Below are 21,456 nucleotides of genomic sequence, written 5' to 3' on the forward strand. Positions count from 1 at the left end.
TTAAATCCTTGTGGTCGATTGCCAAGAAAATGCGTAACTGTAACGTTCCTAGAGAGGCCCCAGACCGTTATTCAGAAGAATGGATTGAGCAGTTTAGTAGTAAAATTGCCCCCCCTTTCGTACCAAGTCCGAAACCCGAAATAGCCATCGAAGGTAGGTCAGGTGAAATCAACGAACTAACAAAGGATTTTAGCATGGGAGAATTGGAATCTGCATTATGTTTGGCAGAAAATAACGCCCCTGGAATAGATGGCATTAAGTTCTCTCTTTTGAAAAACTTACCGTTAAACGCAAAACAGCTTTTATTGCAACTTTACAACGATTTTTTTAAATCAAACATTTGTCCCCAGACATGGTATGAGGTTAAAGTACTGCCGATTCTTAAACCTGGAAAGGATGCTGCAGACCATAATTCTTATCGACCCATTTCACTCTTAGTATGCGACAGAAAAGCCTTTGAAAAAATGTTGCTAGTTCGTATGGAAAACTGGGCTGAGAAGCACAATATTCTATCCGCTTCACAATACGGTTTCAGACGAGAACGTGGTACAACTGACTGTTTAGCTAAATTTACAACCGCTATCCAATTAGCATTCGCCAAAAAGGAAAACTTGACCGCGGTGTTTTTAGATATTTCTGGAGCTTTTGACTCTATTCGTGTAGATATTTTGTATGAAAAGCTATTGCTTGCAGGTTTTCCCAACCAAATCAGCGATTTTTTGTACACGCTTTTGAAGACGAGAAGTTTACATTTCGCCATCAGCGGACATATAAAAGAAGTCCGGGTAGGATATCTCGGTGTTCCGCAAGGTTCATGCCTGTCGCCTCTTCTGTATAATATATATGTCAAAGATATTGATTCATACATTTCGGATGATTGTGAGCTTATACAGTTTGCTGATGATGCGGTAATATGGATCTCTGAAAAAGATGATGAGATAGCGAGAACCCATATGCAACACGCAGTTCAAAACCTTGAATCATGGTCAACCTCAAACGGTTTAATCTTTTCCAGCAGTAAAAGTGAAGTGATGATATTTTCAAGAAAACATAAAGTTCCTAAAATAAAGATTTTGATGGATAAACATGAGCTCAAAACAGTAGAATCTCACAAATACTTAGGAATTTGGTTTGATCGTAAGTGCTTATGGGGTGGACAGATTAGAGAAACTGTTAGGAAGTGTCAAAAACGAATGAACTTTTTGAAAACGATCTGCAGCACATGGTGGGGGGCCCATCCTTCTGACATGCTTACATTATACAAGACAACCATACTTTCCGTCATGGAGTACGGATGTATAACTTTCTCTAGTGCAGCCAAAACACATATGCTCAAATTAGAACGCATCCAATACAGAGCAATAAGAATCTGTTTAGGAAGCATGATGTCTACCCACACTTCTTCTTTGGAAGTTATGGCTGGCATTAAACCGCTAAAATTGAGGTTTGAAGAGTTAAACCTCCGATTACTAGTTAAATGCATCACAGTAGACCATCAACTCAAGAGTGATCTTAGCGTTTTGAAGAATTTGAAACCGGACCATCTCCTCGTTTTATACTACAATATTTTAACGGGATTGAACGTTCATTTAAGCATACGCACAAGCACATCCAATTTTGAAATCGACGACTTCCTATTTATACCTCAAGTCGACCTAACACTGCACGAAGAGCTTCAAAATATTTCAGAGAACTGTCACGAACAACTAGCGATTAACCTATTTCGGAATATTACAGAAAACGTCCCACAAGAAAATATCTTCTTTACAGATGGGTCCAAGTCTCATGATACTGTAGGTTTTGGATTATACCACAAAACCATCAGGCTCAGCTACAGACTTGAACCACCAGCATCAATATTTTGTGCAGAAGCTCTAGCAATTCATCAAGCGTGCAAAATAATTGCTAGTCTCCCAGTAGGATTTTACTTGATTTGCTCCGATAGTATGAGCACTCTTAAAGCACTTTCTACATGTGTTATCAATAAAAATTGCAACAGCATTGTTTTACAGATTAAGAATTTTTTAAGAATTCAGTATTCGCACGGATATGAAATAAAGTTTTTGTGGGTCCCGGCTCATTGTGGCATACCTGGCAATGAGTCCGCGGACGATCTTGCAAAAGCTGGCGCATTAGCAGGAGAATTTTTCGATCGGTCTATCGAAAATGTTGAGTACTTACCCATGGTTAAGAGTAGTATAAAAGACAAATCTGGAGCTCGATTTGAATAGGTCGTATGTGATTTTGTCGATTAAAAATTCGATCAGTTGGATTCGCTTATTATAGCGAAAACCATTGAAATTGAGCAAAGTTTATACATACAGCAGAATCCTCACAAAACAGGCTTTCTGTTCCATCATTAAAAGTTTGCAAAATATCTGCCATATTGCTACAATGACTAAAATAAACTGATCGAATTTTATATCGACAAAAGCACATACGACCTATTCAAATCGAGCTCCAGAAATGGCAACATAAGTGGACTGAAGATAATTTGGGCAGGTTTTGCTATTCGATATTACCTAAAACTAACGATAAACCCTGGTTTAGCAAGAATGATTTCAACCGTAACTTCATTAAAAATATGAGCAGATTGATGTCTAATCACTATTGCCTCTCTTCTCATCTGTTCCGTATAGGCATGAAACAGTCAAATGTTTGCGAGTGTGGGAACGGATATGAAGACTTCGACCATGTTTTGTGGAACTGTCAAAGATATACTGACCAACGCAGGACAATGACGGACGAATTGCGGAAAAGAGGACTTACGACTCCGACTAGCATTAGAGATATTCTGGGAACAATGAACAACGAAATTTTGATTATCATTAACAGTTTCATTAACAAAGCCAAAATAGTTATATAATAGTTATTGTTCACTTTCAACGAAATTCATGATTTGTATTTTTTTTTTTTGTTTATTATTATTTACTATTAATTTTAATTTAAGGTAGTTGCCACTCGGCACCGTTATGCTGTTAATTGCTATTGTGCCTAATAAAAAAAAAAAAAAAAATATATATTTATAACGAGGTGTTCATCACACTCCATCACGTCCGACACACGGTTTAGGAGAAACATCGATTTTCGCGTGTCAAAAATTCCGATTTTCAACTGCACGAACAATACGAAGTGACAACAATGTTGATGATGATATTGATTTTCACGGGTTATTGGACGCTAGCTCTTGTCAAAATTCATTCCGGCTCGTAAAATGGATTGTGGCGATGAGTTTGTTCAGTGTATATTTTGGCCGATGAGGCAAAACTAAAATGACAGCTAAAACATCGAATTTTTTTCCCATGCACGAACGAGAGTGCAAAACACAAAAAGAACTAGAAAAGTAAACAAACGACGAACGACAGAAAAAAAATCGTCAGCCAGTGCAGTGCAAGAAAAGACACGTAAAAATCTTGCTGAAAAAAAAATCACGATTCGATTCAAAATATCACCAATAAAATACCCGCATATCGTGCCGTGGTCATCGTCGTCGTGAATACGTGCGTGTTTCGTTTGACCGTGCAGTGCATCGTCTATTTTTGTCGCCCGTTTCGCAGCGAATGATTGGCTGATGTTTATTTTGTACTGTTTTTAGTCATCACATCCGCGCTTTCGACGAGGAGCAGGAATCGATGTGGCATTCTCCTTCCGCTGTTAGTGCGCCGTAGTTTCGGATCGTTGTGTTCGGAATCGGGAGTTTTTTGTTGTTGTATCGTGATTAGTTTTGGTTTGTTCCGTTCCGATACCAGTTGTAGTGCCGGAAGTGGCCGGTGATGAGCGGAGCTGGAGGGAAATGAACGATAACAGTTCGTCCCTGGAACAGTCAGAAGCACAAACACCATTGGAAGAAGTGGAATCAACGCGAGTGGATCCGGAAGCTATCAGTCCGGAAGAAGCCGTTTCGTATTTTCAGTTTATTTACAACCAATCGGTTATTTACTTACGCGAAGCCCTGGATCACATCGTGCTGCTGGTTTTTGTCTACACCTTGCTATGCCTGGTTTTATACAAGCTGCTCTTCCATCGGTTTGGCCGATGGTTGAAAGTGGTCCGGAAAAGTCGCCTTCCGGCCAATTCCAACCGAGCGCTTCTGGTGACCGCCCATCCCGATGACGAATCGATGTTCTTTGGGCCCACAATCTTGGAGCTGCGCCGTCGGAACTGTCGGGTCTTTGTCCTATGCCTGTCGGATGGCAACTTCAACCAGCAGGGCGATGTCCGCCGCCAGGAGCTGTGGGATGCCTGTGAATCGCTGGGGATCAAGCCGGAAGACATCACCCTGCTGAATGCGACTCACCTGAGGGACGATCCGGCGCTGGAGTGGAAAACGGTTACCATTGCCAATCAGATTCTGAAACATCTGGAAGCGCTGGATGCGGATCTGTTGATCACCTTCGACAAGGCCGGCGTCAGCGGGCATCCTAACCATTGTGCCATCTATCATGCGACGGCGTCGCTCTGCCTGGCCGGGCTGGTTCCGAACAGTGAGTGCGGTGGATGCGAATTTGTTTATTTGTAATACTAATGTTTTTCCCTCGTGTTTTAGAATGCAGAGTTCTTACGCTGGAATCGGTGAATCTGTGCCGGAAGTACATTTCTATTCTGGATTTACCCATCACGCTGCTGCTGTCGACAAATTGGTAAGTAGCTATGTGTTCTATCTTTGGATTCTGTATGAAATTCCAATATGTTTGTATGACACGTAATATGTTTCTAATATTTTCGAGTTTTTTTTTCCTGGGCTTGGATTATATCTTCCAGGAAGCTTTGATTTCAGGCATGTAGTCGATGTGCTTTGCAGTAATGATTGGAATAGCTGAATGTATAATCAATGGCAAACAATTCTGTAAGAATCAGATCTTCAAGTCATCTGATATAGTTATACTGATCATGATACTGCATAGTATATCGAACATTTGTCGAAGTCATTTATGTGCCGGGAAAATATAATTCCAAGTTGGAGAGAATATTACAAACCAAGGGAGGGTAATAGGCCCAGTCAGACCCCTGAATGGGCAATGTGGGTTAATCATGGGGTGGGACACTCGATCTCGTATTACTAATATTATTAATATTAATGCCGATATTAATGATATTATCAAGTACTCATTGATACGTGGTTGTTGTTTGCTGCTGTCAAAATACCACCAACATAATTTAGACATTTGAATCGGGGTTGATAGCGCCCTGTGCTGCATATTATATTTTTTGTGATTTCATTTCTTCTGGTCCCATATACTCCTTTTTATGTGGGACAGTTCCTTCGGATGATTTTCAGATTGCGTTATTTCTGTAAATCTTGAAGTTCAAGGATCTCTATTACATGCTATGACAAAATGGGACATAAAATCTGACTGAATTCAGTTTCACAAAGCGAACGAGACAATATTAAGCTTGGGATCGATTGGTGGGGGCCTCATGGACTGGATACCTTGCCCTGGCCAGCTTAAAGGCTGAAATCCGCCCGAATTACCACGAAAAACAATCCAAAAATTCATCAAGCTTTAAATTAACTGTTAGCTCTATGGCCCGGAACTGCCAGGAACAACTAAAAAAGGGTGTTCAAAAACCTTATCAATTAATCATTTTCTTGCTGTATTAAAACGAATTAAATTTTAACGAAATTGTGAACATTTATTTCTGTTGGTATTAAATATGAATATTTTATATCGAAGAAGATCAGCATGGTGAGTTTACGGGTCAGTGGTGGTTACTGCTAATCCATTACAGTTGATGTACAGCGCATTCCGTAACGTTGAGTTGATCCCGGTCCTCTGCCTGGCCGGGGTGAAGTCAACGAAAAACGTGGCTTCCACTAACCGATTAGATATTATTTTCAGAGGCGGAAATGGTATCGGTCGTAAACCATTGCTGTTGCCTTGTCGAGAGGACATATTTTGGTTCCATTTCTTACGATGTACGCTCGGATACGCTCTCAGCAATATTTTAGTCTGAAATTTAAAAATGAATATGATTATAAGTTAAATTTAGATAATGATGAAAACTTACCGCACTCCACATTCTAAAGCATTGTCCAGTTAGAATCCGGACGCAGATAATCACTTATATCTCAGAGGCGGAATAACAAACAGAAAAGGTGAAGCCCTCAAAACAAAGATAATTTACTGTAGTTTCATGGAAAAATATCATTAAAATTATTTAATTTAATTATTAATACATTTTCTCATTTTTTCCGTGATTACTTCCCCAAAAATCTGCACAATGGTAGAAAATTTTAACATCAACCCCTTCGGCGGATTTGTTTAACAATCAGGTCATCTCTGTAGTGTCCTGAGACCCTCTACCAATCAGATTAGGATTCCAAAGAAACTTTGCCAAATATTTCTCTTCTTGCGAAATTAAGGGCTATTCAGTGAATTCCAAAGAAGCGAAATTTGAGTGTTTTTTCGTTAATAAACACTATTCAATAGTGATGACACCACTACACATCTCAGGCTGTCGTGATAGCTCACCAAATTAGCTCAAACCTCTACAGATCCCTTGTGTGCATTTTTGAAAAGCAGCACGCGATTCTTGAGGTTATCATCTTTGTACACATTTGGTGTCAAAATCGTGATGTGAGAAATCGATGTCCAGAGCTCGAACTTCCTGGCAAATCTTGGAAATCCAAGCAGATTTATCCATGAACATAAACTTCAATCTTCCTTGGGCACTTCCTCATGGCATGATTAACAACATCTGTGCACATCACACATAAAGGTTATGGAGACATTAACATTTTTCGCGACTGTCGTACCTGATCACACTAAATTTTCAGCGTGTTTGTGCAAGATTTTTTTCCTTCACTTGTCTTCAATCTGAAATAACTTTTCACTCGTAGAAAGAAAATCGATGAAATTTTCACCATCAATAGAGAACTTGTTTATGATAAGACTGCTGTAAAAAAAATATGATTATGATCATTGAGAGCGTCACAATAAATTATCCTTTGCGTCCGGATTGGACAATGCTTTACTTTAGTCGTCCTGTGTCAGTTGTAGTCTTTGTGTACAAAAGAAAATCACAGCCACCTTGATGTGTAGCATCAATATTACTATGTAGATATTACTATGTAGATATTACTAATATTAATCGATATTACTGCCAATATTAATGAGTGTCCCACCCCATGGGGTTAATTTATGGGAATGCCATTGAAAGTTTGTAATATTCTCCGAGGCTTTCGAAATCCAACAGGGCGCGTCCCCGGGTTGCGGATAGGGGGAAAAGGGAGATTTTTCACATTTATACTGTAATCAGCCAATGTGGTATTATCTCCTATGGTGTTGTAGTGCGATTGAATGATCTCATTCTATGGGAATTCGAACCTTGTAATGTATTGTTTATCAACTTCAATTTTCTAAGCTTGATAAGGTTTTGAAGACAAACATGTGATGAGAGAATTGCCTAATAGGAAAGTCACATCAGCAAAGCTTTTACATATGCAAATGCTATCCATGGGGTCATGTCTAGCATTTAATATGTATGGCAATGACTGATTCTTACCTAGCAGGGGTGCTACAAGACCACGCGGACAATTCGATTAAAGGCTTTATTGGGGATAATATATTTTCCAGAACTGAAGGGACATTTTTTCCGGGGAACCAGAAACCAGGAATTCTACCTCTCCTGATTCCCTAAGGAATGCTTCCAGGATTCCTCATGGGGTTTCTTCAGAATTTCCTCCAAGAATTCCTCCAGGGATTCACTCGGGTAGTCTTTCTGTGATTCTTTTAGGATTTTTTTTCCAAAATGCCTCCAAGATCTCTTTTTGGAATTTCTTCAGTAATTCCTCCTGAAGTTCTTTCAGAAACTCATCCAGGAACTGCTGCAGGTGTTCCTTCAAGATTTCCTCTACATACTATTTTTAGGATTCCTTCAGGATTTCCTCAAGAATTTCAGTGATTTCTTCAGTACTTACTCCTGGGGTTTCTTCAGAAACCCTCCTGGAATTCTCTCAGAAATTGATACTTGGATTTCTTCAAGAATTCGTCCTGGGACTCCTCCAGGAATTCTTTTAGAAATTGTTCTGAAAATTCCTGAAGGAATTCCTGTAAAAGATTCGTCCTGTAAAGGGATTCGTCCAGAAATTCCTTAAGGTATTTCTCTAGCGATTCCTCCAGGAATCTTTGCAGGCATGTCTCCAGGAATTTCTCCCGGGGTTCCTCCCGGCATTACTTTAGGAATTTATCTAGGGAATTTTCTAGGGATTGCTCTAGGAATTCTTTAAGGAATACCTCCTGAAGTTCCTCCAGTGATTACTATAGAGATTCCTCTAGGGATTCATTCACACTTTTCTCCAGGATTTCATTCAGAGATTCCTCCAGGAATACCTTTAAGAATTTCACCAGGAATTATCCCAAGATTCAGGAATTACTGCGAAAATTTCTCCAGCGATTGCTCCAGGGATTCCTTCAGAATTTCCCCCAGAAATTCCTCCCGGAATTTATCCAGGTATTATTAACCCTAAAATGGATACCTGGGGTCCATTGGACCCCAGGCGCCTTTCCGAGCTCGTCTTTGATGGAACACACTCAGCGAGGTGACGAAACTGAGGCCATGAAGGTATCCCTTTTAGGGTTAAAGGTATTCCTCCAGGCATTCCTCCAGACATTTCTCCAGGGACTCCTTTGCCACCAAGAATACTCCAGATATTTCTTCAGAACTTCCTCAAGGGTTTTTACCAGAAATGGATCCAGGATTCCTTTATGAACTCGTACAGAAGGGAATTCCTCCTAGGGTTACGTCAGAAATTTGTATTCCTCTTGAGGTTCCTGAGAAATTGCTTCTGGGATTCCTCCAACAATTCCTCCAGGAATTTATTTTTCAAGAGGCTTTTTCAGAAATTTCTCCAGGGATTCCTCCCAGAATTCCTCTAGGGAATCCCCTAGGGATCCCTCCAGGATTTCTTTCAGGGTTTGCTCTAGGAATGTCAGCAGGAAATCTTCCTGGAATTTCTCTTGGAATTTCTCCAGGGATTCCTCTAAGGATTTCTTTAAGAATTCACAGAGGAATTGCTCCGGGAATTCTCCTGGAGGTCCCTCTCAGAATTCCTCAAGAGATTTAGCCAGGGATGCCTGCTGGAAATCCTCCTAATATTCCTTCAGAAATTCCTCCAGGGACTCCTCCAGAGATTCCTTCAGGGATTCCTCCAGGAAGCCCTCCACGGATTCCAGAAGAAACTCTTCCAAATTCTTCTAGGGTTTCTTCCAGGAATTTATCAATGAACTTTACTGCCCCCATTAGCACAACAGTCCCATGTGAATAGGAAACCCAGCAAAGATGGGACTGTTATGTGAATAGGGGCAGTTTAGGGAATTCCTCCTAGGGTTACGACAAAAATTTGTCCAGTCAACACACGATCGCATATGATGTTGAATAGGATGTTAAAGTGGGGGCGATATGCGTACACTTTACACGCGGTTAAATGGAAGCATGTACGCATATGGCCTCCACTTAAGCATCTTAATTTCTCTAGGGAATGTTCTAGGGATCCCTCCAGGATTTCTTTCAGGGTTTGCTCCAGGAATTTCGGCAGGGAATCCTTCTAGAATTTCTCTTGGAATCCCTCTAGGGATTCCTCCAGGGTTTTCTCCAGGATGTAGCAAAACATTGGAATCTTATAAATGTACATTTTATTTTCCGTATCGGGCCCCACGTCTGGGAACTTAGATACGAAAAACAAAATGAAACATTTCAAATGCACAAAACACAAACATGCAACAGATAACATTAATTGTGCCCAGTTATCTAAATAGATAACGAAGTCCGAACCCAGGATGACGAGGTTTCATAATTGTTCTTGGTCCATCAGTCATCCTAGAATTGTATTTTGTTTGGCAGTTCGCCTTTTAGTTCGCAGCATCTGTTGCGGTATTCATCGCTTGTTTTGGTCTAGGAATTTCCAATCCTAATCGGGCATCCTGATTTGAGCAACAACACAAGACCGTCTACAATTTGATGTCCGTGTTGGGGACGGCTTGTGTGTTTTGTACTGGATCACTCCTAAAATGTTTGGAGCACTACAAATGTACATTCAAATTCAGGGACAGATGTACAAACCTTAGTATAAAATGGAAAATCAACTGACAAAATGTTCACAACTATTTACAAACGTAACACACTCCATGCAACAATCGAAGAATTTTCCAAGAATTGCATTGTCCAATTCATGGAAAATTCTTAAAACTACTTTACATACGTCACAACTAATTTACAAACGTAACACAACACCAGCAACAGCGGAAGAATTTTTCAAGAATCGAAATCGCGATTCTTGAAAAATTCTAAAACACTCCTATTTACCATCCTTCCAAGTGGTCGGTTGATGGCAGCGATGATCATTATATTTGGTGTCACCATACTAACTAAATTACGTAAGCCAAACGCTTACCAGATAACTCCGCGAGTTAAATTGCCACCAGGCTAACCTTAAACTAATTGCCACCAGGCTAACCTTAAACTAATAACGCCAGCGAATCCTGGCAAAGGGTATGATCTAACGCCATTAACCAACGGCCAAAGAACTGCCATCAACCAAGCACTTACTTTTTATCCATCTTTACTATTGCGGACACTCATATCTGATCTACTCTAAGTTTACGTAACCTAAACCAGATGGATCAACAAAGAAACAATAAACTATAACATGAACGTGGGTTTTTTAGTTGGGCGCCAGTGTTGGGCCCCACGTTGGGCGCCATGTTACAAAAATAAAAGAAATTAATTATTACCAAGATTTAACTCATCACGACACATAGAACCATACAAATGTACAATATACAGACATCACAAATTGACGCAACACAACACATAACATAAATGTGCCCTGTTATCCAGATGGATAACATCTTCCGATCACAGGATGACGAGGTTCCATGTAAGGGTTTGTGTCCATCAGTCATCCTGGAATTATATTTTAGTTGGCAGTTTGCCTTTTAGTTCACAGCATTTGTCGCTGTGTTCATAGCTTGGTTTTGTCTAGGAAAACTAATCCTAATCGGGCATCCTGATTTGAGCAACAACACAAGACCGTCTACAATTTGATGTCCGTGTTGGGGACGGCTTGTGTGTTTTGTACTGGATCACTCCTAAAATGTTTGGAGCACTACAAATGCACATTCAAATTCAGGGACAGATGTACAATCCTTAGTATAAAATGGAAAATCAACTGACAAAATGTTCACAACTATTTACAAACGTAACAAGGAATTCCTTTGAAATTCCTCTACGGATTCATCCAAGGATGCTCCGGGAATTCTTCCAGAGGTCCCTCTCAGAATTCCTTTAGAGATTCAGCCAGGGGTGCCTGCTGGAAATCCTCCTAATATTCCTTCAGAAATTCCTCCAGGGATTCCTCCAAGAATTCCTCTACCGATTTCTCCAGGAATTCCTCCAGATATACTTTCAGAAACTTCTCCAGGAATTTCTTCAGGGATTTGACCACAAACTTGTCCAGAAGATCTTCCAGGATTTCTTCCATGGATTCCTCTGGGAATTGCTTCAGGGATTTCTTCAGGAACTCTGCCAGGGATTTCTCCAAGAATTCTTCTAGGGAGTCCTCCAGGAATTCGTCCAAAAATACCTCGAAGGATTGCTCCAGAAATTTGTCTAGGAAATCCTTCCAGGATTCCTCAAGAGATTTTTTTCAGAACTTTCTCCAGAGATTCCACCCATAATTGCTCTAAGGATTCCTCCAGGAATTCATCCAGGGATTCCTTCAGGTATACTTTGAAATTCTTCCAGGGATTTCTACAAGGTTAACTCCAGGCATACCTGCAGGAATTCATCTTGGGATTTCCCCAGGATTGTTTTTCCAGGGATTACTCTGGAAATTCCTGTAGTGATTCCTTCAGAAATTCCTCTCGGGATCCTTTCAAATAATTATTAAGGGGCTCGGCCAGAAATTTCGGAAATCCGCCCATCATCTTTTTCAGGGATTTGCCCAATAATTTTTCCAGAATGTATACCTGAAGATTTTTTGAATTATGTACTTGAGGGATTATAGATGAATTCCTACAGGAGTATTGGAATGTTTAAAGATAACTTTAAGGGCATACACTGCCGCCACTCGCATAACAGTCCCATATTTGCTGGGTTTCCTATTCATATGGGACTGTTTAGCGAGTGGGGGCAGTACAGGAATCAGGAAATCCTCCAAGAAGTCATCCAGGAATGCTTTTACAATTATCTCCGAGAAATCTTTAAGGAGTTCATCCACAGATTTATTCAGGAATCTATCCATGAATTCCTTCAAGAATATCCCCTGCAGCTCCTGCAAAGGAGTTTCTTCACAAATTCTTCCTGCGATTCTTCCAGGAATATATCCTGTTATTCTCTTACAGTCACTGTGGCTTACTTCAAACATTCAAGTTGTTCAGGCGACCAAGTCTTTATAGTACAATTGTTTTTATTATAGGTACTTTAAGCTGAAACAATTCTGTAAACAATTAGATCTGCTGACAATATGCAGTTTAAGGTTTCACTTACAATCTTGGTGAACGATTTGCCTGGATTGAGGTTAATTTACCTTACAGCCAAGCACAAACACCGTGTGTTTCAAGTTCGTTTGAAACAGATTTGTCTATTTATGAACATTATTATTATTATTATTGGGCATTCCTCCAGAAGTTTCTTAATGTGGATTCCTCCGGAAGTTTCTTTAGTGGATAAATTCCTGGTGATTCCCATAGAAGTTCCTGGGGTATTTCTCTAGGAATTCTTGGCAAAGATCTTCCAGAATTTCCTTCTGGGGATTTCTCCAGGAGTTCCTTGCGGGAATTTCTTTAGTCTAAAGAATATTTTGGTGGGAATTTTCCAAGATTTCATTATTGAGATTCTTTCAGGAGTTCTTGGTGAGGAGTTACTCCAGCAGATCCTTATAGAGATAATTCTAAGAGTTCTTTTTGGGGATTTTTCCAGGAGTTTCTTGTACACCGAAATAAATTTTGTTGTGGAAACTACCGATTCCATAATAAAATTACTAACCTAAAACTAACTAACCATAACTAAAATTACTAACTATGATTCTCAACCGACAACAAAATCTGTTAAGTTCACTGAAATATGATTGAAGGTACAATGCATTGCAGTAAATTTTACTAAAAGCATAGTCGCCTCAACAACAAAACATTGTCAATTTTTCCTGGACACGCATCTTACAACACGGTATGGTTAAAAATACAATGCCCAGCTGTTAAATTTAGATTATTTTTGGTAATGTTAACTGCTAGTTAAATAGAAAGTATTTTAGTGGAATTAACAGGAAAAAGCTGTCGGTTGAGAATCATAGGTGCGGTTAGTAATTTGACTATGGAATCGGTAGTTTTCACAACAAAATTTATTTCAGTGTAGGGTCTACTTGTGGAGATTACTCCAAGACTTCTCGCTGGGGATTTCTTGGCGGGAATTTCCTTCTGAGGATATATCCAGCGGATCTTTTTGAGGATTGCTTCAGGAGTTCCTTAGGCTCTACGATTTTTTTTTAATTCTACCTGTAGATTCCTTTAATTTTTTTTTTTGATTTTTAGGATTTTTTTTGATTTTCTAATAAGTTGTTTTCTGAGAATCCATCCAGGGGTTTCTCCTGGCGATTGTAAGTTTCTGCTGAGGATTCAAACAGAAGTTACTAGGGATGGCTTTTGTCAGTAAATTCCCCCAGAAGCTGCTTGTTGGGATTCTTTCTAGAGATACTTTCAGTAGTTCTTTCTAGGTATTGCTCTAGGAGTTTTAAGGGAATTTTTCTTGAATTATCGTCTGTGAAATTTACCAGGAGTTCCTTATTTAGGGATTCTTGCAGACAATCTTTTAAGGGACGACTCGAGTAACGAATAACGACGAAGGTTAACAAACGAAAATAGTTTATTCAGGAAATACGTCTGTATGACTTGAGGTCTGGCTTGTGAATGAAGTTAGGAAAAAATAACAGTGGTTGGTCACCAAGGGCGTAACCAGGGTGGGGCATTAGGGCGATTGCCTACTGCGTCAATACAATCTTTCTTACTCTAGGATTTCCTTTTGGGCATTTCTCCTGGGATACCTTTTAAGAATTCTTCCAGGAGTTAACTCTGAGAAACATTACGGATTTCTCAAGGAGTTCTCTCTGAAGATTCCTCAAGGAATTTCTGTTGAGAATTTCTCTAGGAGTTCCCGCTGGAGTTTGCTTAGCAGATTCCTCCAAGAGTTTCTTATTGAGATATGCCACAAAAGTTCAGCCTATTGGACGCAGTGGCTTAATTTCCCCAACAGGGGAGGAAAAAAAAAAAGTTTCTTATTGAGATTCTTCCAGGTATTCCCGCTGGAGATTCTTCAGAAGTTCTCGTTGAAAAATCTTCCAGGATTTTTTTTTTCTGGACTAATATATGAGTGGGGGCAGTGTAGTTCCTTGCAATTATTTAGATAAAGATATTTATAACGATTAATATAAAGCAGATCATAAAAAGTTTCGGAAATTTGGCCTTTTTTCAGCAATCTCAAGGATTTTTAGTGGAATTTCTGGATTTTTAGAATCATTCACAAACATTTTCCAAATAGCATTTGAGGGATTCCCTTGAGACAATTTCTGATTGCCTTTCTAACGGAATTGTTAAAGAAGTCAATGAAGACACTCTATATAAAAACTGAAGTAACTTCCACAAACTTACAGATATTATTTCTGAATAAGTTTATGCAAGAGTTGGTACTCAAGCTAGAAGTATTTTTTTTGTATAACTAATCAGTTGCTACAAAATAATTTCCAACTAAACTAATAGACAATGCTTCACGGTATGATATTTGCTTGTTGCAGCCCGAGTAGAGGGGGAAACACAAATACATATGGTTAGTTTGATACTAGAGGTGGAGTGTTTGAAAATTATATCTAAAATTTATTTACTCGTGGAGCATTATCAGCACATCATTTTTAGCTCTTGAGCAGCAAGCCATTCTCTTGATCTTATAATACAAATTTGGCTATTTTTCAGATGTCCAAGGAACAAATTTAAGATATCATTTTCAGATCTTCCATATCAACAAAATCAATGTCTTGAACTTGATGCACCCGGGAGTTCCCGAAAAAAATCTGACTGTGCTCATAATGTATATGTTAAATCGTTTTATGTTTAACCCTCTAATACCCAAATTTTTGATTTTGATCTAAATATCATTTTTCGTCATCTAAAATCGATTTAAACATGTTTTGGAAGATGATTCTTTTTAATTCTCGATTTCGTGAATTGCAGTTTTTGATTTTTCTAATTTTTATTTTTGAACATTCTTACAGTTTTATATTTTTCCTGAAAGCCTATTTGGGGTACGGATTTTTTTAGATGAAAACATTTTGAGATTTTATGATTATTGTTGAAATATTTTTATTTTAAATTTTTTTCATAGAAAATTTTATTTTCTGTGTAATTATAAGAAAAATAATTTAAGAGTGTCTTTGATTCACTTAAACTATAAAACTAGGATAGAATGATTTGGGAAAAATTTAAAATATGTTAATTGTAGCGATTTAATACAAAATAAACGATGACTTCTAGAAGGTGAGTAAAACATCAATTTTTCAATGATTTTTAAAAAATGTAAATACGCTTTCAAATACACCAAACATCGTTTTGAGAATTACAAAACAGTCCTAAATATCAGCCAAAAATATAAAAAAATTGATTTTCCACGAAACAAAAATTACAAAAATGCTCAAACTATACCCCGTATAAAAGCGGGGTTGGGTATTAGAGGGTCAATCATTTTAATGAAGTTGATCTGTTCAATATTTCTAATAGTTTTCTTGAATACATAGTTGTGATAGTTGTGAAAAAAATCCAGTAGAATCGTTATTTATAAGTTGAAAGCATGAAAGAAGATACAATTTTGAATACCATAAGCGATTCCTTGAAACAATTTCCTAGATGAATTGCTGGATACATTCATAACATTTCCGAATAAACTTTTGAAATATTTGAAAATTCTTGGATTCCTGCTGAAACTTTTTGTAAAAAATATTTCTAATGAACCTGAACATTTTTTTCAATGTTTTTTGTCAATAGTTTTACATAATAATCTCTTCAAATTTACTTAATAGTTTCCTTCATAGGCATTCTGCCAGAAAATCTTTCGGTAGTTACTTCATTTTTTACCGACGCTTAGCCAGAAAACTATTGTTTTCTACAAACGAAATTCTATCAATTCTTTTACCTTTTCTATGTTATGTTTTTCAGTTACAATATAAAATCTTTGAATGACTATTACTATACCAAGAAAGCTTTTCCGAAAAAAGTACTTGAACAAAAGTTGTTGCAAATTGGCCAAATTTTTTGAAATCATCGAAAAAGTTTTTAGTTGTAAATCAATAGTTTTTTGATTGTTTATCAATAGTTCCATTATTGAAACAAGTAGTTGGCAGTTGGGTTTATCTAATGTGATTACAATCACATTCTTTAAACTATTGCATCATGTTCATCTAATTCCGTTTGTCTCCAGTTCGCCGAAAATCGATGGTGCTCTAGAGCAACCATGGGAAGTAGAGGGTTAAGCTTTTTGATGTTGGAATTATTTTCATGAACCTATAAGTATCAAGAAGTTTTGATTTCGTAACCGAGTAGACACCCTTCCCAACTAACATTTAATGTGAGTGTAAACTTTAACAAAGCGTTGCCTTATACCGAGATTTGTTTAAGAACTAATAACGTAATGCAGTTATTAAGTTACTAGAATCGAAAAAGTTTTGTCATAATGAGTTCATTATCCGAATGACGGTTTGATTATCTCTTATAAAATGTCCTTTTTTTTCTCCTTCTTTTCTTTTCACAGGTCTGTTCTCAGCTGGCAGTCGCGGCTGGCCGTTCAGAATGCCATGCGCCTCCACCGTTCGCAGATGGTTTGGTTCCGGAAGTTATACATCAAGTTTTCCCGCTACATGGTCATCAACTCGCTGCGGGAAATCAACCAATCCGATGTGGAGTTTGAGATTTTGGATTCCTAAGTTAGGACCACACATACAGTTACACAACGAAAAAGGTTATCATCATCAGTACTGTTAGAAGGCAACGTCGTCGCCGTCGTCGTCGTGTCTAATAAGTAGGTCCCGAGAAGAAGGTAGGTGAGAATGTTTCTTCTTACATTTTCGACTTTCGATTTTTAATGGAGGCGAGAGGTGCGCAAGATAACTGCATACATTTTCTACCAAAATCGAAGCTTTATGGCCGAACAAGTGCAAAGTTCTCTATCACACTGTTATGGTGGGGGTTGTCTGCTAGTGCAGATTGGACCCTCAGAACTGCATACTTAGTACATACACAGTTAGAATCGTACCACTATTATGAGATGGAGGAAGATAACAAACGCGAGATGCTTCATTGCTAGTCCCTTTTTGATAGTAAATCACGAACCAGGTGAAACACGCGCGAAGAAGAGCATAGTAATTTTATCACACCTAACGTAGACGTGCTAGAGATATGTATTTATTGCAACTAAAACTCACTATTTAAGTACATCGATTGCTTGGGCGAGGGGGTCTGCTTGAGCCGAGCCCAAGATTTAGTCACACTTTTGAGAAGGAGGCAATATTTTTTTCTATACCAAATATGAAGGAGTATAGAGCGAACGATCCCATAAGTATTTTTGTATATATATCTAACTGCAGCGAACGATACACCATATGTTAACATTTGTCATTCTTTGAAATAAACTTTCATCATTGAAAATGATTTGATGGCAGTTATTCATCCGAAAGTCCATACGTTCATTTATTTGCACTATTCAGTAGGTACGCCACAATATTCGGTTTGTAACTGCCGCTCTCCATCCTCGGTCACCACATCCAATGCTCTCCAAAGTCCGCCCATCGTACTCTTTGCGCTTCTCGTCGTCTTGTGCCAACCGGATTAATAACAAACCCCAACTTTGCAGAGTTGTTTTCCGGCATGCTTGCAACATGTCGTGTCCATCGTATCCTTTCGGCTTCGGCCACCTCATGGATGCTGGGTTTATCAAACGACAGCGTCTACGGTCGACTTCTTCTTTCGGCAGCCGAACTAGGTACTCGAGAGATCATTAACACCATCGGTGTGCCTCAATAACCTGTTGATGTACCCCTTTCCAACCGCAAGCTCGCATCCAGCCCACTAGACCGACGCTGTGGTAGCAACGATATCGGGATGTTCTTCCCACGGCTACCTAATTGCTGTAAGCATCAATTTGGACCGCAGGGCGTAGCCGACTCCGAACCCTTGAACCACCGCCGTGTGTTTGACGGAGCGCTTCGAAGTGCAATCGCCTACACTGTTCCCGCTTTGCTGCTCCGACTTTTGGTTATTCACAACTACCACCCCAGTTTTATGGTGAGCCAATTCCAGTTTCCTGGGGCTCATCCACTCCTTCACAACTGCGATCGAGTGGGCTGTAGTCAATTCCACTTCTTCGATCGATTCACCGTAGACTTCCAGCGTAATGTCCAGCGGCTGTGGGCTTCGTGACCGTGCAATTAGCGGCGTCAGTCGTCTAGGCGTTTCGTAAACCTCGGAGTGCGGGTTCGATTCCCGCTCCAGTCGGGGAAAACTTTTCGTCAAACCGAAAATTCTCCATTGGGCCACTGGGTGTTACGTGTGTTGTCCTTTGTCTCGTGTATGTAGTAATGTTCAGTCTGTGCAGCCTCTGGCTGAAGACGGTGTAGTGTCTTTTTAAACACATCGTCGTACATGACATTCCATAACACCGGACCCAGAATGGAATCTTGCGAGACTCCTAAGGTTATGTGAAAGCACTTCGGGCCCACCTCTGTATCGTAAACTAGTACTTGATAGTGGAAGTAACTTCAGAGAATCTTGCATAGGTACCCGGGCCCAGACGCAGGAGCGCATCGGCAATAGCCGCCAAACTGGCCCTATCCAGCTTTTTACGCTGGCGTTCCATAAAATTTGAATCACCCCTCTGTGACAATTCTTGCCGACACTATAATTTTATTATGGTTAGATCGAAGCAAGCTCGTCAGTGTTGAAAATTTGGTTGTTGATGATGAAACGTCAAGCGTTTCAATTCTGGTTTTCAGAAAATTAAAATTTAGTAGCAATAACTTTGATATTTTCTATTTAATCCTTAGAAAATTTCTTTTTAGGTTGTTACTGCCGAACATGCAAACACCGTGTGATATCAACTAATTGAACCAATGGACCAATAAAAATTATTTAGCTAAAATCTTACTGTAATACGCGTTCCTTACACCCAGAGTCACTACTGCACAGAAGCGAATCCCCCTTCTCTTAAGCTGGAGCGCTATCTTAGCGGTGTTCGTAACCGACAAGATAGCGTCTACGGTCGACCTCCCCTTCTAGAAGTCGAACTGGTTGCTCAAGGGACCATTTACACCATCGGCGTACCATAGCGTTGAGAATGATTTTTTTCTAGGACCATTCCTTCCGTGTCGATCAAGCATATTGGTCTTGTGGTGCCGTGTCGAAGCTATCGACTCGCCCCTCACCTGAGCTCAACACATACAAAACATTCTATACCGAACCGACACATCAGTCATAAATTGTCGTTCATTCGGAGAGACACGAATAAAGTTCATTGTTAAGTTTAGTAATTAATAATCGCGTTTTATTGATTTTATTTCTTCCGACGAGTTCGATGTCTACATTGGTGACCCGCGACGCTGAAAACCGTTCGTAATCGGTCGAAAAAACATTCAGTGCAACGAAAACAAAGATTTTTCTCGGTTTCGAAACATCGGACGCCATCTTGAACGAAATGTCGCTCGCAAACCCGAATCAGCAAAACAATTCTGTTACCGCGGCCGTCGCGGTAAAGCTTCCAGACTTTTGGAAAAGCGACCCTACGATGTGGTTCGCTCAAGCCGAAGCTCAGTTCGCGCTAGCTGGGGTGGTGCAAGACGAAACGAAGTACTACCACATAATCAGTAAAATCGATCAATCCATCATCTCGCATGTATCCGACTTGGTGCAAAACCCTCCGAAGGAAGAAAAATACAAACAAGTGAAGGAGCGACTGATTTCGCGGTTCGAAGTTTCGCCCCAGGCAAAGTTGGAGCAGCTGCTAAACGCTTGTGATCTGGGTGACATGCGCCCCTCGCACCTGCTGGCACGGATGCAGGAACTCGGATCTGGATTGAAAATCAGCGAAAGTGTCATGAGAGTTCTGTTTGTACAACGAATGCCGGAACGCGTCAAACCGATTTTGTCAATCTGTGACGGAAATTCGCTGGAGCAGCTAGCACAGATGGCGGACAAAATGGTTGAAATTTCATCACCAGCTGTCGCTTCTGCCTCTACGCTACCTGGACTAGGCCTCGAGGAACTGCAGGAGCAAATAACCACTCTCACAGCTGAAGTGCGTCGGCTAAAAACATCCGGTCCGAGAAGCCGATCGTCATCGAGGGTGCGACAAACTGGCACGCCGGCGGATACTGTCTGCTGGTATCATCGTAAGTACGGACGGAACGCTCGCCAATGCCGTGAGCCATGTGCCTTCAATGTTCCAAAAAACTAGAAACCAGTTCACCTCAAACGGCGAAGGTGGACGGAATCTGTGAAAGTCGCCGTTTATTGCTCTACGATCGCTCAACTTCTTGTCGATATTTGATCGACACAGGATCCGACGTGTCGATCGTACCAGCTTCGAAGAAAGACCGAAATCAAGGACCCTCATCGTTCCAATTACACGCCGCAAATGGGACAGTCATCAAAACATATGATTCGCGTTATGTTACAACGGACTTGGGCCTCCGTCGGCAATTCCGCTGGCAATTTGTTGTTGCTGATGTGAGTGTGCCAATTATTGGAGCCGATTTTCTTGCGTTCTACGGACTAATGGTGGACCTCAAAAACAAACGTCTCATCGATGGTAAGACGAATCTGAAATCCAACGGCGGTCTATCAACAGCTGAAATACACTCTGGGGGATCTGTTATTAGAGTACCGAGAGGTAACGCTCCCCTCAACTATGCGCTCTGCTGTGAAGGAAAGAGACGTGAAACATCATATTCTGACCAAGGGCCCTCCAGTAGCCTATAAAGCTCGAAGACTGGCTCCAGACAAGCTCGATGCCGCGAAAAAAGAATTCCAGCTCATGTCCGACTTAGGTATCTGCCGCCCATCTGCTAGTGCTTGGGCCAGCCCATTACACTGCGTACCAAAAAAGAACGGAGAATGGCGTTTTGTAGGTGATTATCGGGCGCTCAACAAGGTAACAACTCCCGATCGGTACCCTGTCTCTCAAATACATGACTTACTGAATGCTTTTCAGGGTAAGAGTGTATTTACTACGATTGATCTTGAGCGTGCCTATCACCAGATCCCGATTCAAGAAGAGGACATTCCAAAGACCGCAGTAATCACCCCTTTCGGACTCTTTGAGTTCCTGACCATGCAAAACGGATTGTGTAACGCGAGCCAGACGTTCCAGCGATACATGCACCGTATATTTGGCGATCGTGACTTCGTAGTTATTTCCATCGACGACATT

The 21,456-nt window shown here is 40.1% G+C and overlaps 2 protein-coding genes across 2 annotated transcripts; both read left to right on the top strand.

Moving 5' to 3' along the window:
- Positions 1-3,373: 3,373 nt before the first annotated feature.
- Positions 3,374-17,684, top strand: LOC109402830 (N-acetylglucosaminyl-phosphatidylinositol de-N-acetylase). Its single transcript, XM_019675563.3, has 3 exons — positions 3,374-4,484; positions 4,547-4,640; positions 16,789-17,684. Exons 1-3 carry the CDS (start codon positions 3,794-3,796, stop codon positions 16,958-16,960), a joined length of 957 nt encoding a protein of 318 aa, XP_019531108.3. The 5' UTR covers positions 3,374-3,793; the 3' UTR covers positions 16,961-17,684.
- A 2,038-nt stretch (positions 17,685-19,722) lies between these two features.
- Positions 19,723-20,481, top strand: LOC134290432 (uncharacterized). Its single transcript, XM_062857577.1, has one exon. It carries the CDS (start codon positions 19,723-19,725, stop codon positions 20,479-20,481), a length of 759 nt encoding a protein of 252 aa, XP_062713561.1.
- The last annotated feature ends 975 nt before the right edge of the window (positions 20,482-21,456 follow it).

The sequence above is a fragment of the Aedes albopictus genome, chromosome 3 (assembly GCF_035046485.1).
Source record: "Aedes albopictus strain Foshan chromosome 3, AalbF5, whole genome shotgun sequence".
NCBI lineage: Eukaryota > Metazoa > Arthropoda > Insecta > Diptera > Culicidae > Aedes > Aedes albopictus.

Coding starts and splice junctions, on each gene's coding strand:
- LOC109402830 (XM_019675563.3), top strand. CDS start 3,794: ATGAACGATAACAGTTCGTCCCTGGAACAGTCAGAAGCACAAACACCA. Junction 4,485..4,546: donor GGCCGGGCTGGTTCCGAACA/GTGAGTGCGGTG, acceptor CTCGTGTTTTAG/AATGCAGAGTTCTTACGCTG. Junction 4,641..16,788: donor CTGCTGCTGTCGACAAATTG/GTAAGTAGCTAT, acceptor TTCTTTTCACAG/GTCTGTTCTCAGCTGGCAGT.
- LOC134290432 (XM_062857577.1), top strand. CDS start 19,723: ATGTCGCTCGCAAACCCGAATCAGCAAAACAATTCTGTTACCGCGGCC.